At 42.9% G+C, this 14,648-nt stretch overlaps 1 protein-coding gene across 1 annotated transcript in view; it reads right to left on the bottom strand.

Moving 5' to 3' along the window:
* Positions 1 to 14,080, bottom strand: part of haspin (histone H3 associated protein kinase) — a 101,880-nt gene extending 87,800 nt beyond the window's left edge. The window contains exons 1-3 of the mRNA XM_072496446.1: positions 13,829 to 14,080; positions 9,338 to 9,544; positions 6,803 to 6,929 (exon numbers count right to left, since the gene is read on the bottom strand). Coding sequence (XP_072352547.1) covers positions 6,803 to 6,929; positions 9,338 to 9,544; positions 13,829 to 14,037 — 543 coding nt within the window. The 5' untranslated portion in view covers positions 14,038 to 14,080. The remainder of the gene's footprint in view (positions 1 to 6,802; positions 6,930 to 9,337; positions 9,545 to 13,828) is intronic.
* Between the last annotated feature and the right edge of the window lie 568 nt (positions 14,081 to 14,648).

Genomic DNA, 14,648 nt, shown 5'->3' with positions numbered 1-14,648 from the left:
GAGCTACACCACCTCCCTTACCATCCACTCTGTCCTTCCGAAAAGTTTGATACCCTCAGATATTTAACTCCCAGTCGTGACCATCCTTTAACCATGTTTCAGTAATGGCCACTAAATCATAGTCATTCACGATGATTTGCGCCATCAACTCATTTACCTTATTCCGAATACTACGAGCATTCAGGTAAAGTACACTTATGTCGGCTTTTTTACCTCTGTTCTGAATCTTAACACCGCGATCAGTAACCTCTCCTAAGTTATATTTCCTCTTAACCTTTCTCCTAGTTTTCCTTGTTGTTGAACCCATATCTTCATGTAACAACCTGCCGCGTCGCTTACCATTAATGTTTTCACTTCCCGTTTTATTTCTTTTAGTATTCCTGGTCCTATTCACTGAGCTCCCCTCAGTCACTGTACCTTGTACTGTCGCCCTTTTTGATTTTTGACTATGGCTTCTCTGCCTTACACTTTCCCCCTTACTGCCTTTTATTTCTGTCCCTGTTTTACTACCTTCCAACTTCCTGCATCGGTTCCCATCCCCCTGCCACATTAGTTTAAAGAGATATCAGTTTTCAATTAAACTAACACCCCTGTACCCCACTATCAAGTCACCTCTTAACTTTCTTGACTCTACCGGCCTAATTTGCGCTCCCGAGTTGGGAGTACAGATTTGGAAAAACCAGAAACCCAGAATCTTCAGATTTGATTTCCCGTCAGGGGGACGCGGAGACAGATGTCATCAGAAATCAGCTCACCAATCCAGGAAAGAGCTCGGAGATAGCCACAAGGATGGATGTCAGATACTATTCCAAAAAGTCAGAGTTTTGTTCCAGAGTTGTGGTCAGGGGTCGGGGTACTAACAGGGGTTAGGCAGCTGGACCCGGAAAGTGATCGGAGGCACGGAGTGCAGAGACAAGCTGTTAAGTTATTTAAATGACACCTAACGCAACTAAAGGTGGTACATAGAGCCTACTTAACAAGAGCCCGAATGAGTAGGTTCTTCCTGGAGGTGGAGGACAGATGTGAATGGTGCCAAGGAGGCCCGGCCAACCACGCTCACATGCTCTGGTCTTGCCCCAGACTTGCTGGGCACTGGCCAGCCTCCTTCAAGGCAATGTCCAAAGTGGTGGGGGTGAGGGTGGAGCTGTGCCCGAAAGTGGCGGTCTTCGGGGGTAGATCTCTTCATGGGGAGGCCCGAGCCTTTGCCTCCCTGATCACCCGCCGTAGAATCCTGCTCGGCTGGCAATCAACAGCACCACCCAAACCTGCAGAAGATGGCTTCTTCAGAACGGGAGCCTGTAAATATACTATGTGCGAAAAACCAATAAAAAACATTTTTTTTAAAAGTTGTTTAAAATGCTTGAAGACTTGGTCTCAGTTGTAATAAATACAACAAATCAATAAACAGCCCTCTAGCCATCATCCCTCACACCCAATTATCCCTCACATTCTCCCCATGGTCCATACATGCCAACTCAGACCAGCTTATCCCTCCCTTGGCCCCTCAAACTCTCAATACCTACACCTGTGTCCCTCTACCCACCTCCATGCTAACCCATGACTCCCACACATCTCCATAGCCGTTCACAGGTCTTGTGTCAATTAATGCCAACTCATGTCAGCCAATACTCTCACCGACCATTTTTTTTGCCTCACATCGACCTCGCCAAATAAATCCAGCAACTTCAGACCTTTAATTCAAATGTCGAAAGCCCATAAGTCACGGTCTGGAAATATGAGTTATAAAAATTGGATCTGTTTGAAGGCAACTGCAATTTTACACGTGCCATTGTACCTGCACACCATGGCTAATACTCCATTTATACAACACAACATGCATTTCTAATTTGAACAAAGAACAAAGAAAAGTACAGCACAGGGACAGGCCTTTCGGCCCTCTGTGCCGACCGTGCTGCCCGTCTAAACTAAAATCTTCTACACTTCCGGGATCCGTATCCCTCTAACCTAGATTGGGGGCTGATGTTTGAGGGTAAATCAACATCTGACATGTGGGAGGCTTTCAAATGTCAGTTGAAAGGAATTCAGGACCGGCATGTTCCTGTGCGGAAGAAGGATAAATATGGCAAATTTCGGGAACTTTGGAGAACGAAAGATATTGTGGGCCTCGTCAAAAAGAAAAAGGAGGCATTTGTCAGGGCTAAAAGGCTGGGAACAGACGAAGCCTGTGTGGAATATAAGGAAAGTAGGAAGGAACTTAAGCAAGGAGTCAGGAGGGCTAAAAGGGGTCACGAAAAGTCATTGGCAAATAGGGTTAAGGAAAATCCCAAGGCTTTTTACACGTACATAAAAAGCAAGAGGGTAGCCAGGGAAAGGGTTGGCCCACTGAAGGATAGTCAAGGGAATCTATGTGTGGAGCCAGGGGAAATGGGAGAGGTCCTAAATGAATACTTTGCATCAGTATTCACCAAAGAGAAGGAATTGGTGACGGAGACTCTGGAGAAGGGTGTGTAGATAGCCTGGGTCACATTGAGATCCAAAAAGACGAGGTGTTGGGCGTCTTGAAAAATATTAAGGTAGATAAGTCCCCAGGGCCTGATGGGATCTACCCCAGAATACTGAAGGAGGCAAGAGAGGAAATTGCTGAGGCCTTGACAGAAATCTTTGGATCCTCACTGTCTTCAGGTGATGTCCCGGAGGACTGGAGAATAGCCAATGTTGTTCCTCTGTTTAAGAAGGGTAGCAAGGATAATCCCGGGAACTACAGGCCAGTGAGCCTTACGGCAGTGGTAGGGAAATTACTGGAGAGAATTCTTCGAGACAGGATCTACTCCCATTTGGAAGCAAATGGACGTATTAGTGAGAGGCAGCACGGTTTTGTGAAAGGGAGGTCGTGTCTCACTAACTTGATAAGAGTTTTTCGAGGAGGTCACAAAGATGATTGAGGCAGGTAGGGCAGTGGATGTTGTCTATATGGACTTCAGTAAGGCCTTTGACAAGGTCCCTCATGGCAGACTGGTACAAAAGGTGAAGTCACACGGGATCAGAGGTGAGCTGGCAAGATGGATACAGAACTGGCTAGGTCATAGAAGGCAGAGAGTAGAAATGGAAGGGTACTTTTCTGATTGGAGGGCTGTGACTAGTGGTGTTCCGCAGGGATCAGTGCTGGGACCTTTGCTGTTCGTAGTATGCATATATGATTTGGAGGAAAATGTAACTGCTCTGATTAGTAAATTTGCGGACGACACAAAGGTTGGTGGAATTGCGGATCGCGATGAGGACTGTCAGAGGATACAGCAGGATTTAGATTGTTTGGAAACTTGGGCGGAGAGATGGCAGATGGCGTTTAATCCAGGCAAATGTCAGGTAATGCTTTTTGGAAGATCTAATAGAGGTAGGGAATATATAGTGAATGGTAGAACCCTCAAGAGTATTGACAGTCGGAGAGATCTAGGTGTACAGGGCCACAGGTCACTGAAAGGGGCAACACAGGGGAGAAGGTAGTCAAGAAGGCATACGGCATGCTTGCCTTCATTGGCCAGGGCATTGAGTATAAAAATTGGCAAGTCATGTTGCAGCTGTATAGAACCTTAGTCAGGCCACACTTGGAGTATAGTGTTCAATTCTGGTCGCCACACTACCAAAAGGATATGGAGGGTGCAGAAGAGATTTACCAGGATGTTGCCTAGTATGGAGGGCATTAGCTATGAGGAGAAGTTGAATAAACTCAAGTTTGTTCTCACTGGAACGAAGGAGGTTGATGGGCGACCTGATAGAGGTCTACAAAATTATGAGGGGCATAGACAGAGTGGATAGTCAGAGGCTTTTTCCCAGGATAGAGGGGTCAATGGGCAGCACGGTAGCATTGTGGATAGCACAATTGCTTCACAGCTCCAGGGTCCCAGGTTCGATTCCGGCTTGGGTCACTGTCTGTGCGGAGTCTGCACATCCTCCTCGTGTGTGCGTGGGTTTCCTCCGGGTGCTCCAGTTTCCTCCCACAGTCCAAAGATGTGCAGGTTAGGTGGATTGGCCAAGCTAAATTGCCCTTAGTGTCCAAAATTGCTCTTAGTGTTCGGTGGGGTTACTGGGTTATGGGGATAGGGTGGAGGTGTTGACCTTGGGTAGGGTGCTCTTTCCAAGAGCCGGTGCAGTCCTTCTGCACTGTAAATTCTATGATATTCCCATCCTATTCATGTATTTGTCAAGATGCCCCTTGACAATTCTTTATTATCATAGATTATCATAGAATTTACAGTGCAGAAGGAGGCCATTCGGCCCATCGAGTCTGCACCGGCTCTTGGAAAGAGCACCCTACCCAAGATCAATACCGCCACCCTATCCCCATAACCCAGTAACCCAACCCAACACTAAGGGCAATTTTGGACACGAAGGGCAATTTATCATGGCCAATCCACCTAACCTGCACATCTTTGGACTGTGGGAGGAAACCGGAGCACCCGGAGGAAACCCACGCACACACGGAGAGGATGTACAGACTCCGCACAGACAGTGATCCAAGCCGGAATCGAACCTGGGACCCTGGAGCAGTGAAGCAATTGTGCTATCCACAATGCTACCATGCTGCCTAAATCACTTATTGTCACAAGTAGGCTTCAAATGAAGTTACTGTGAAAAGCGCCTAGTCGCCACATTCCGGCGCCTGTTCGGGGAGGCTGGTACAGGAATTGAACCGTGCTGCTGGCCTGCCTTGGTCTGCTTTCAAAGCCAGCTCTTTAGCCCTGTGCTAAACCAGCCCTGGGTTTATTCTAACAGGCATGCTTCTTTTTGTATTTTCCATCGACCTACTCGTCCTAATAGCCTTCTTCCTCCTGCAATCTTACACAATGTCAGCAAATGTTGATATTGTTCCCTCAAATCCCAAGTCTAGGTCAAAATAAGTGGCCCCAACAAAAACACAGTCCCCACCTCTTTCCAGTTTGAGAAACCTTTTTACTCCTATCCTTTTGCTCTGTGCTCTTCAACTATCTCCATACCCACATGGGTAGTTTTCTTTATTGGCTGCAAGCCTCAGTCACTGCATTCTAAACTTCAGCGTGGCTTATTTTCGGATACTTTATAGGGTTAAAAGACAGTGCTATAAAGAGTACAAGCTAACCTGAACCTTGAAACACACCTGGTGTAAATAACTCTCTGCATCTACAATGTCCTTGTGGTCTTAAGTCTAATATAAATCTGTCACACAAACTTAAAAGTAGAGCGTGTGAGGAGAGAAGAAATTTATCTTATTTTAACAGCCATAATTATAGAGATGGATAAACAGCTCTGCCCTGCCCACATGAACATGGCATCCAGACAATCCCAATCAACCTGATGGATCTGCAGTCATTTTGTTCATATGAACACACCCAACATTCATAATCAACCACAACATAGCAAACTGGTAATGAGTTAAACCCCAAGTAAGTTTGCAATGTATTAAAATAAGTTAATGGCATCACTTTAAACTTTCATTCCTCCTCCATTCCCAATAAAGAAAAATCAACAGAATAGTGCCGTGCTCTCCTCAAGAAGGTCAGGTTAGTGAAAGGGGTCTGTAGTCAATATGTTCTGAAAAATATATAATTACATACAGCTTGTACATGCAATGGCTGCACATGGATTATTGTTGAGGTAGATTTTAGTCATTTATGTGCAGTATGCCTTTTGTTCATTTTATTGTGCTACAATACATGTAAATCAATAGAAGGTCTCAAGAATAACAGGTTGACAATGACTGAATAAGATGAAACATGAGGGGTGGTACGGTGGTGCAGTGGTTAGCGCTGCTGCCTGACAGCACTGAGGACCCGGGTTGAATTCCAGCCCCAGATCACTGTCCATGTGGAGTTTGCACATTCTCCCAGTGTCTGCATGGGTTTCACCCCCACAACCCAAAAATGTGCAGAGTAGGTGGATTGGCTGGTTAGCACTGCTGCCTCAAGGTGCCGAGGTCCCAGGTTCGATCCCGGCTCTGGGTCACTGTCCGTGTGGAGTTTGCATTCTCCTCGTGTTTGCGTGGGTTTCGGACCCACAGAGTAGGTGGATTGGCCACCCGAAATTGCCCCTTAATTAGAATTTTGTTCAAAAAAAAGAGTACCATATGGAGTCCAGAGATGACACACCAAGAATGCATCAGGTTCCAGCCTTGTTCCATGCTGAATTAGTTGATTTTAGTATCCATCTCACCAGGACAACCATTGGAAACATACAGATGGTCTTGTCTTTTGATTTGAGGTCAGAAATTTAAAATGTCCAGTAATCAACACAGGAAAGCAGATGGGACAAAATAAAAGTTCTGCACAAAACTACCTCTTTTAATTTTCTCTCCTCTCTGCCTCTTGCTGAAGTACCTTTTCACAACAAGCACGAACAAAGTTCTTCAGAGACACATTGTAACAGTCAGTCTTCAAGCTCAAATCAAGACTGGACGTTTGATCAATTAACACGTAGAGGTCACCAAATACAAAATTAATGTATTCTCAGCTAACATCCTTATATCAACACATTTCACCAGGAGTTGCTGGACAAAGATTAGGTGCAGATACCACATTAGTGATTAGTTAACTCAGCCCTTTACTACAAGGCAATGGAGAGTGAAGGATGAGGAAGATGGAGACAAATTTTGTAACGTTATTTCCTTGCTAAATTTAGCTTACAGATTTTCACTGCTCTGCCCATGCTATTGACAGTAACATAGCTGATTCATCAGTAAACTAAAAGAGGAAATGTTTTTGTTCCATGATTAAGCAAACCATTCTGCTGCAACTCAAGTGAAGTCTTCCACAATAAAATAATTTAGATAGACATTGCTAACAAAATTAGTCTAAGGAAAAAGAAACCTTACCTTTCTTCTCATTTGAAACTGGGTATTTAAAATTTGATTTGAAACAATTTTACAACTCCGCCGTTTCCGTCGATAAGTGACATATTTTAGTTGTGGAGATGGCTTTGGAATTTGTTCAGCTTTGCTCCTGGTTTATTTGCATTTGTTTATAGTGCCATTCCACCAAAAATGTAGAGGAAGAAAAGAAAAAAGGTGTTAATAATGCAGCTATTAAAATTTTAATAACTAGCCATAAATAAACTTATTAAAATCTAATTTGCTAAAACATCTATGCTGAAGTCTTGGCTATCTACACTAAACCACATATTAGAATCATAGAATGGTACAATAAAGGAGGTAAGAATTTTACAGTGCAGAAGGAGGCCATTCGGCCCATCGAGTCTGCAGCTGCCCTTGGAAAGAGCACCCTACCTAAGCCCACACCTCCACCCTAACCCCGTAACCCAGTAACCCCACCCAATCTTTTTGGACACTCAGGGTAATTTAGCATGGCCAATCCAACTAACCTGCACAACTTTGGACTGAGGAAATCGTGCAGACTCCGCACAGACAGTGACCAAGCAGGGAATCGAACCTGGGATCCTGGAGCTGTGAAGCAATTGTGCTAACCACTGTGCTACCGTGTCCCCCTGGTTAGGAGCGACTGCAACACCCTTCAGGAAAGGAGGGAGACAGAAAGCAGGAAGCTACAGGCTACTTAGCCAACATCTGCCATATGAAAAAAGCTAGAATGTATGATTAAGAAATTTAGAGCAGGGTACTTAGAAAGTCATAACACAATTAGGCAGGGTCAATGTGTTTTTGGGAAAGGGAAATCATGTTTAACTAATTTAATAGAATTATTTGAGGAAGTTAACAAACAAGAAATGTAGATAATGGGGAACATGCATATGTGGTGTACTTGGATTTTCAAAGGCATTTGAGGAGGTGCTACATTAGAGACCATAAGACTTAGCAGCAAAAGTAGGCTGTTCAGCCCATCACGTCGGTTCCACCATTCAATGAAATTGTGACTGACCGATATGTTAATCTTCAACTCCACTTTCCCGCCTTCTCCCCAGAGCCCTTCATTCCTTGACTGATTAAAAATCTGTCTAACTCAGCCTTGAACATACTTCACCACATGGCCTCCACAGTAAAGAATTCCAGGGTTTCACTTATCCTCATCTCGGTCTTAACTTCCTTTTCATAAAATTCATTTGAATGCTGCTTAATCAGTATCCACTACCTGTAAAGGCTGTGCACAATGTTCAAAAACAAGCTTTCCCCCATGGTGTCTCTGATTTGTTTGCCAATCTCAAGTAATTAAACATTTAAACCCACACTAACCATCTTATCTCCATTAAGAATTTAGAAAATTCACAAAGCCATGTCGTTTTACAATAATCCGTTTGAACTCAAACAACGTGCAATATATATCTAAGAGTTACTCAGCTAGGTTTGGAAAACAACAAAGCTCCATTCATTCCTTATAGAGCGTTAAAGATAAAGTTATTAAGAAGCTTTGTTAAAATTATAGAAGCAAAAACACTCAATTCTTTCTCAGTTCCTAGTTCCTTTTTGTGTCATTTTGGAAAGCTTTCTCCCCACTCTTGAAAGGAGTCGTACACATTAGACCCTGCTCACTAATACCAGAATGGATAAAACACTGGAAAATGGTGTGTAATTTATTAAATTTTCAGGTTTATGTCCACTGGCCTGTAAAAAAACACTCCATTGTTCAAAAAGAAAGTTCTATATTTGGCTGGAGCTGTACAACATTGTTCTGTCACTGATTTGACTTTTGTAGAAGTTATCTGAAAGGCTGAATTAAGACTCACATATTGATATGCATTCATATGATGAGATTTTCAATATTGTTATTGATTTCAATCTGTTAAATAAGCCAAGGACAGCACTTGCGTCAGATTAAAAAATTATTTGGTGCCTAGTATTGAAGGTTTCAGTTTCAAGTCACTTCCTGAATAGCTCCTATTTAATTCTACATTAGTAAATTAGCAGAAGGTGCTATAATGTGTAGATCATCAATGGATTCTATACAACTTAATGTTTGCCTGGGATTTTTGTTAAATTTAGTGTTAATGCAACCTCTGCAATAATAACCACAGGTGAGAGTTCCCTTTTGACAGTGCAGGAACATCACCATATCCCCCAGTGACACAAATCAGGAAACTGTGAATCACAAAACACTAACTTTCATCCATTAGTTTGAATAAATGGAAAATGCTTAATTTCCCCAAAATGTGTTTTGATGGGCACCCTATGGCAATGATGCAACCCCAACTGGATATCTCCCTTCACATTTTCATGCTGGTACACTCTTTTTCTGTAGTAATTCATTTTCTGACACGACAGGAGTTAATAATTGCAGAAATAAAATTGATGGATCTATGGATATGCTAACCAAATCTTTAATCAGAAACTGTTCAACATAATCTGCTTCTTGGTCACCGATGTGCCTACCAGAACCCTACCAAACACCCCAGATGAAGAACATGGCCATCTTTGTCTCAATTGGCTACAAAGATTATGTACCTAGTAACAGGAGCAAAATAATTTTCCTTGTCTTCCACAAGAATGCAGTCTTCCTGGCTTTCACCTTCTGTGGAAATGGTGCTATGATTTTGATTTCTGAGTGGATAAGGTTTTTTTCTCGTGCAAGTTTTGCCATTTGTTTGTTTTCCAGCCTTTTGTTTTGCATTTGATTTAGCATTTGAAACATTCAGCAATACTTTCCGTTGCCTGAAACAAATTCAGAATTATGTAAAACGTCAACATTTCCAGATTAGAGGTGTTGAAAATATAATTTTATTTCTAATTATTCACTTGAATACACTTGCATATAAACTAAATCAAAACTTAGAAACAAAATATCAAACGATACACGAGTTGGTCAATACATGACAAATAAGATGATTCAAGAAGGCAGGAACTCAGGAGGCCTTACTTTAAGGGAATCCTTATCGATGGTATAATCCCTCATTTACTCTCATTAGTTTCTAATACTCAGCTGAGACCTCCTCATTTGTTAAAATAGATGTCTGTTACTTAGAGGATGATTTATTAATCAAACATTGTCCATTACTTAAGATTGACTGGAATCCATCAGGAATAATTCAGTGCCTACATGCGCAGCCTCATGAGAATAGGTTTCTCATGCCACTGTTGACCATAGACCTTGCTGTAACTAATGAGTTGATATATTCTCATTGCTAAATGCACTGAAATACAATAGTCTATTCATTATATGAAACAATTGTTGAAACAATGTCTACATTTCTACAGACAAGACCCTAAAGTTCAATAATTAATTAATTAGCTGAAACAATAACTGAAAATGAAATGAAAATCGCTTATTGTCACAAGTAGGCTTCAAATGAAGTTACTGTGAAAAGCCCCTAGTCGCCACATTCCGGCACCTGTTCGGGGAGGCTGGTATAGGAATTGAACCAGGTTGCTGGCCTGCCTTGGTCTGCTTTAAAAGCCAGCAATTTAGCCCAGTGTGCTATCTTTTTAGTCATGGCATTTTGAATAATTCCACTCTAGCTAGGCACTCACTTAGTACCTAAAAACATCAATAAATCAATGAATCAATCTATCACTGCCCTTCCCAACATCTAGGTAAAAAATAGCAATACGGATTGATCAGAGAACTCTTATCGCGAACAATGTTTTACTGATGTATCACATGCCAGTATGATTTTCCTAGTCATCAACAAGACCTGAAAATCTAGGTTAATTGCTGTTTGACCATTCTACTTTATTGATTAATCAATATAAATGGTCAAAATCAACTGGGAACAGTAAATTATAAATGTACAGAACAAACAGTTCTCAATGGTAACAAAACTAAAAGAAAAAACATTTCCAATTATAATATAGTTCCTTGTATTAATTATGCACTCAGCTTCTCCTTTTATCGCCAGTGACAGAAAACCAGTCAACGTGTGGTCCCTCTCCAAGAAAATCCAGGAGCAAACGAGGCCATAAAGGAGAAGCAGCTATCTGGAAAAAAAGCACTCCTGTTAATTGTGCTTTACCTGGACCAATTAATGGTCACGTTGGCCAGGCTGATTAGGAGGTTGTCCAGCCTACCTGTCCTGCACTAATCTTTGAGGGGAAAAAAGGCAAGATAATCCCAAAATATAGGGAAGGCTGAAATCATGCAGGCAGCATTTCACGCCGGCATCGCCACATCATAACATGAACTACAGAAGCCAACTTTAAGCACATCTGAAGCGTTGAAAGATTTCCCAAGTAGGAGTAATCGAAAACTTGTAACTTTCAAATGCAATTCACCAGGTGGCCAAACATCAGGAACTCGGGACTGAAATGAAATAGAGAAGCAGCTTCTTCAAATAATAAGAGGGGCTATAATCGCTTGAAGTCTATATAAACATGGAACACAATCACCCAAACCACTAAATAACAGGTAGCCTGGAGCTCATGAATCAACTTAAAAACATTAGAGACTACCACATGCAACATTCTCCCTGCCAGATTCCCAATAGTTGAAGATTCTCACTGTGTGCAAATTGATTTACCAACATAAATAACTAATTTTGAAATATGAAGTGCCTTGTCATATAATATACAGCAGTAAAAAATAACTTTTTTTATTTTTTGATGGTATGTGAGCATCACCGTCATTTTCTGCCCGTCCCTAATTGCCCTTCTTAAACCACTGCAATCAATATGGTGCAGGTACTCCCACAGTGTGGGAATTCCTTTTTGATTTTACTGTAGTGATATGGCCCAAGTGAATGGCTTGCTGGGCTATTTCAGAGGGCAGTTAAGAGATGTCCACATTGCTGTGGGTGTGGGGTCATGTTTAGATGATCCCAGGGAAGGACAACAGTATGTTTCCAGTCCAATAAGATAGAAAGGCGAGGGTTCGGACACCGGCCTGGAGAAAATTGATTACAAACCTTCCTCCAGCCCAAAAAACACATTAACCACTACTCCCTTGTTTTCTGTCACTCAACCATGTCATATCCATGTTGCCATTGCCGTTTTATTCCATGAGCTATAACTTTGCTCACAACTCTGTTTGCAACACTGTACCGAATACCTTTTGGAAGTCCCTGTACATCGCATCAACAGCATTACCCTCATAAACATCTCTTCTGATATACCTTCAAAAAACTCCAACAAGTTAGTTAAATATGATTTGCCCTCAATAGGTCCGTGCTGGCTTTCCGTAATAAACCCCAATCTGGCCAAGTGACTATTAATTTTCCCACTACCAAAGTTAAACCGACTAGCCTGTGGTTATTGGGCTTCTATTTACTCCATTTTTTGAACAATTCTCCAGTCCTTTGGCACTACCCCGATACTAAGGAAGGTTGTAAAATTATGACCAGTGCCTCTGCCATTTCCATTCTCACCTCCCTCGGTATCCTTGGATGCGTTTCATTCATACCTGGTGCCTTATCAACGTTATATATAGACAACCTATCCAATACCACCTTCTTATAAGTTTTAAATTGTCTTAGTATGCTAATTTCCTCCTCTTTCAGTGACTTGAGTAGCATCATCTTTCTTGGTAAAGATAGCTGCAAAGTATTAATTTAATAACTCAAGTGTAAAATACCTTTTTGGCCCTTACTTGGACTTCCTTCGTTTACCACCCTTCTACTATTAAAGGCTGACAGAAAACCTTGGGATTACATTTTATGTTAGCTTCATACTCTCCCTTTCCTTTATCTGTTTTCTCACTTCCACTCTGTTCCTTCGATATTCAACCTGGTTCTCCGCTATATTATCCACCTGATGTTTGTCATAAGCAAGCATTTTGGTCTTCACCTTATTCTCTATATTTGTCATCCAGGAAGCTCTGGGATTATTTGCCCTGCCTTCTTGGTAATATACTTTGACTGTGCCGAATTACCCCTTCTTTAAAATATAGTCTATTGTTCAGGTACTACTTGACCTGCCAACCATTGATTCCAATTTACCAGGTCCAGATTCATTCTTACCCCATTGACACTGGCTGTCCCACAGCTAATTATTCTTATGATGGAATGTTTGTTTATCCTTTTCCATGCCCAAACCAAACTTGATGATACAACGATCAGTCCCCCAAATATAAACAGGAAATGCTGGCAAAACTAAGCAGGTCTAACAACATAATAATAACCTTTATTTGTATCACAAGTAGGCTTACATTAACACTGCAATGAAGTTACTGTAAAAATCCCTAGTCGCCACACTCCAGCTACACGGAAGGAGAATTTTAAATGTCCAATTCACCTAACAAACACGTCTTTCGGGACTGGTGGTAGTAAACTGGAGCACCCGGAGGAACCTCACGCAGACAAGGGGAGAACGTGCAGGCTCCGCACAGACTGTGGCTCACACCGGGAATGGAACCAGGGTCCCTGGCGACATGAAACAACAGTGCTAACCACTGTGCTACCATGCCACCCTCCCCATTAACAATAATAATCCTTATTAGTGGAAATTCACACATACACGGGGAGAACGTGCAGACTCCGCACGGACAGCGACCTAAGCCGGGAATCGAACCCGGGTCGCTGGAACTGTGCTACCTTGCCGCCCATTTGTGGCAAGTTATCGTTTTGAAAGCGTATGTGCCAAGAATCTAAAAAACCCTCTCTTGTGCACCATCTTGCCAGCCAGAATTCATCCACTTAAGTGTCGAATTTCTAAACTCATCTGCGGGTGACACTGGGAGTAATCCAGAGATGGATACTTTTGGGATGCTGCTTGCGATTTCCTACCAGCTCCCTAAATTCTGGCTGTGGGGCCACATGACTCTTTGTGCCCATGTAATTTGTGTGTGTGTATATACCACTACCTCTGGATGTTCACTCCCCCTCCCGCTCTGCAACCACTCAGTGACATCCTTGATCCCGGCACCAGGAAGATGGGTAAAGCCAACCGTCATTCTGCAGCCGTAGAAACACCTAAATATTTCCTTGACCATGCAACCACCCATCACTATTGCAGGCTCCATAACAATGATGGCTGTTCTCAATGAAATACCAATGGCAGCTGCTGCACCTTTTCTTGTTGTTGAAGGATGGGTTGCTGCTGTCCGTGCTCTGGGAACGGCTGCTGCTATTGATGGAGTCCGAGGAGGAGGAGAATAGATGCTCTCTGCCCGCGCCCGGGCTCAGCCACTTGGCAGACTTCACCGTCCGCTCCCTGTATTTACCGTACGTCCGCACCAGGGCCAGGCGGCGCCGGCCGCCGCTCCGTTTGCTCATCATCCCGTGCGGAACATGGCGCCAGTACCCATCCCCATCCCCCAGCGACCGGTAAACCCCCCCCGGGTCTCACGCCCAATCACATTCGCGCCTCGCAGTTTGAATCTCCCCGCTCCTGATTGGACAGCCGGCACCCCGCGCTGATTGGCTCCCGTATCCGGAAGTGCGTCATTGTGCAACGTGCTGCGAGGGTGATTGCAGGCGACATAGTGTATGTGTGAGAGAGAGTGCTGCGCATCTGAAAGGAGAATGGTACGAAAACTCAGCAGGCCGGCAGCTGTAGATGGGCAGGGTCGGGTTTCCAGTGTGACTTTGCTTTTCTTTCGGCCGTATCTGGAATGGAGCAATTTAAATCTTCGGGGTGGTTTGTGCCACAGAAGCGTCTGGACCTGGGGAGGAATACAACTCTGTCCAAATCATGCATCCATGTTAAGATACGATTGACTTGTTTAGTCATTGGTATCAGATATTTTTACTATCCTCACGTGAGGCGATACGAAGTTGATCGTTTCTCTGCATCTTGCTATAACTGTAACATATTCTAGTCTCTCCTTCCTTCTCTATGTACGGTATGCATTGTTTGTCCTGCATGCAAGAAACAATACTTTTCACTG

Source organism: Scyliorhinus torazame, chromosome 3, assembly GCF_047496885.1.
Source record: "Scyliorhinus torazame isolate Kashiwa2021f chromosome 3, sScyTor2.1, whole genome shotgun sequence".
Lineage (NCBI taxonomy): Eukaryota > Metazoa > Chordata > Chondrichthyes > Carcharhiniformes > Scyliorhinidae > Scyliorhinus > Scyliorhinus torazame.
The sequence above is the reverse complement of the archived record's forward strand: the minus strand, read 5'-3'. Positions and strand labels throughout refer to the sequence as shown.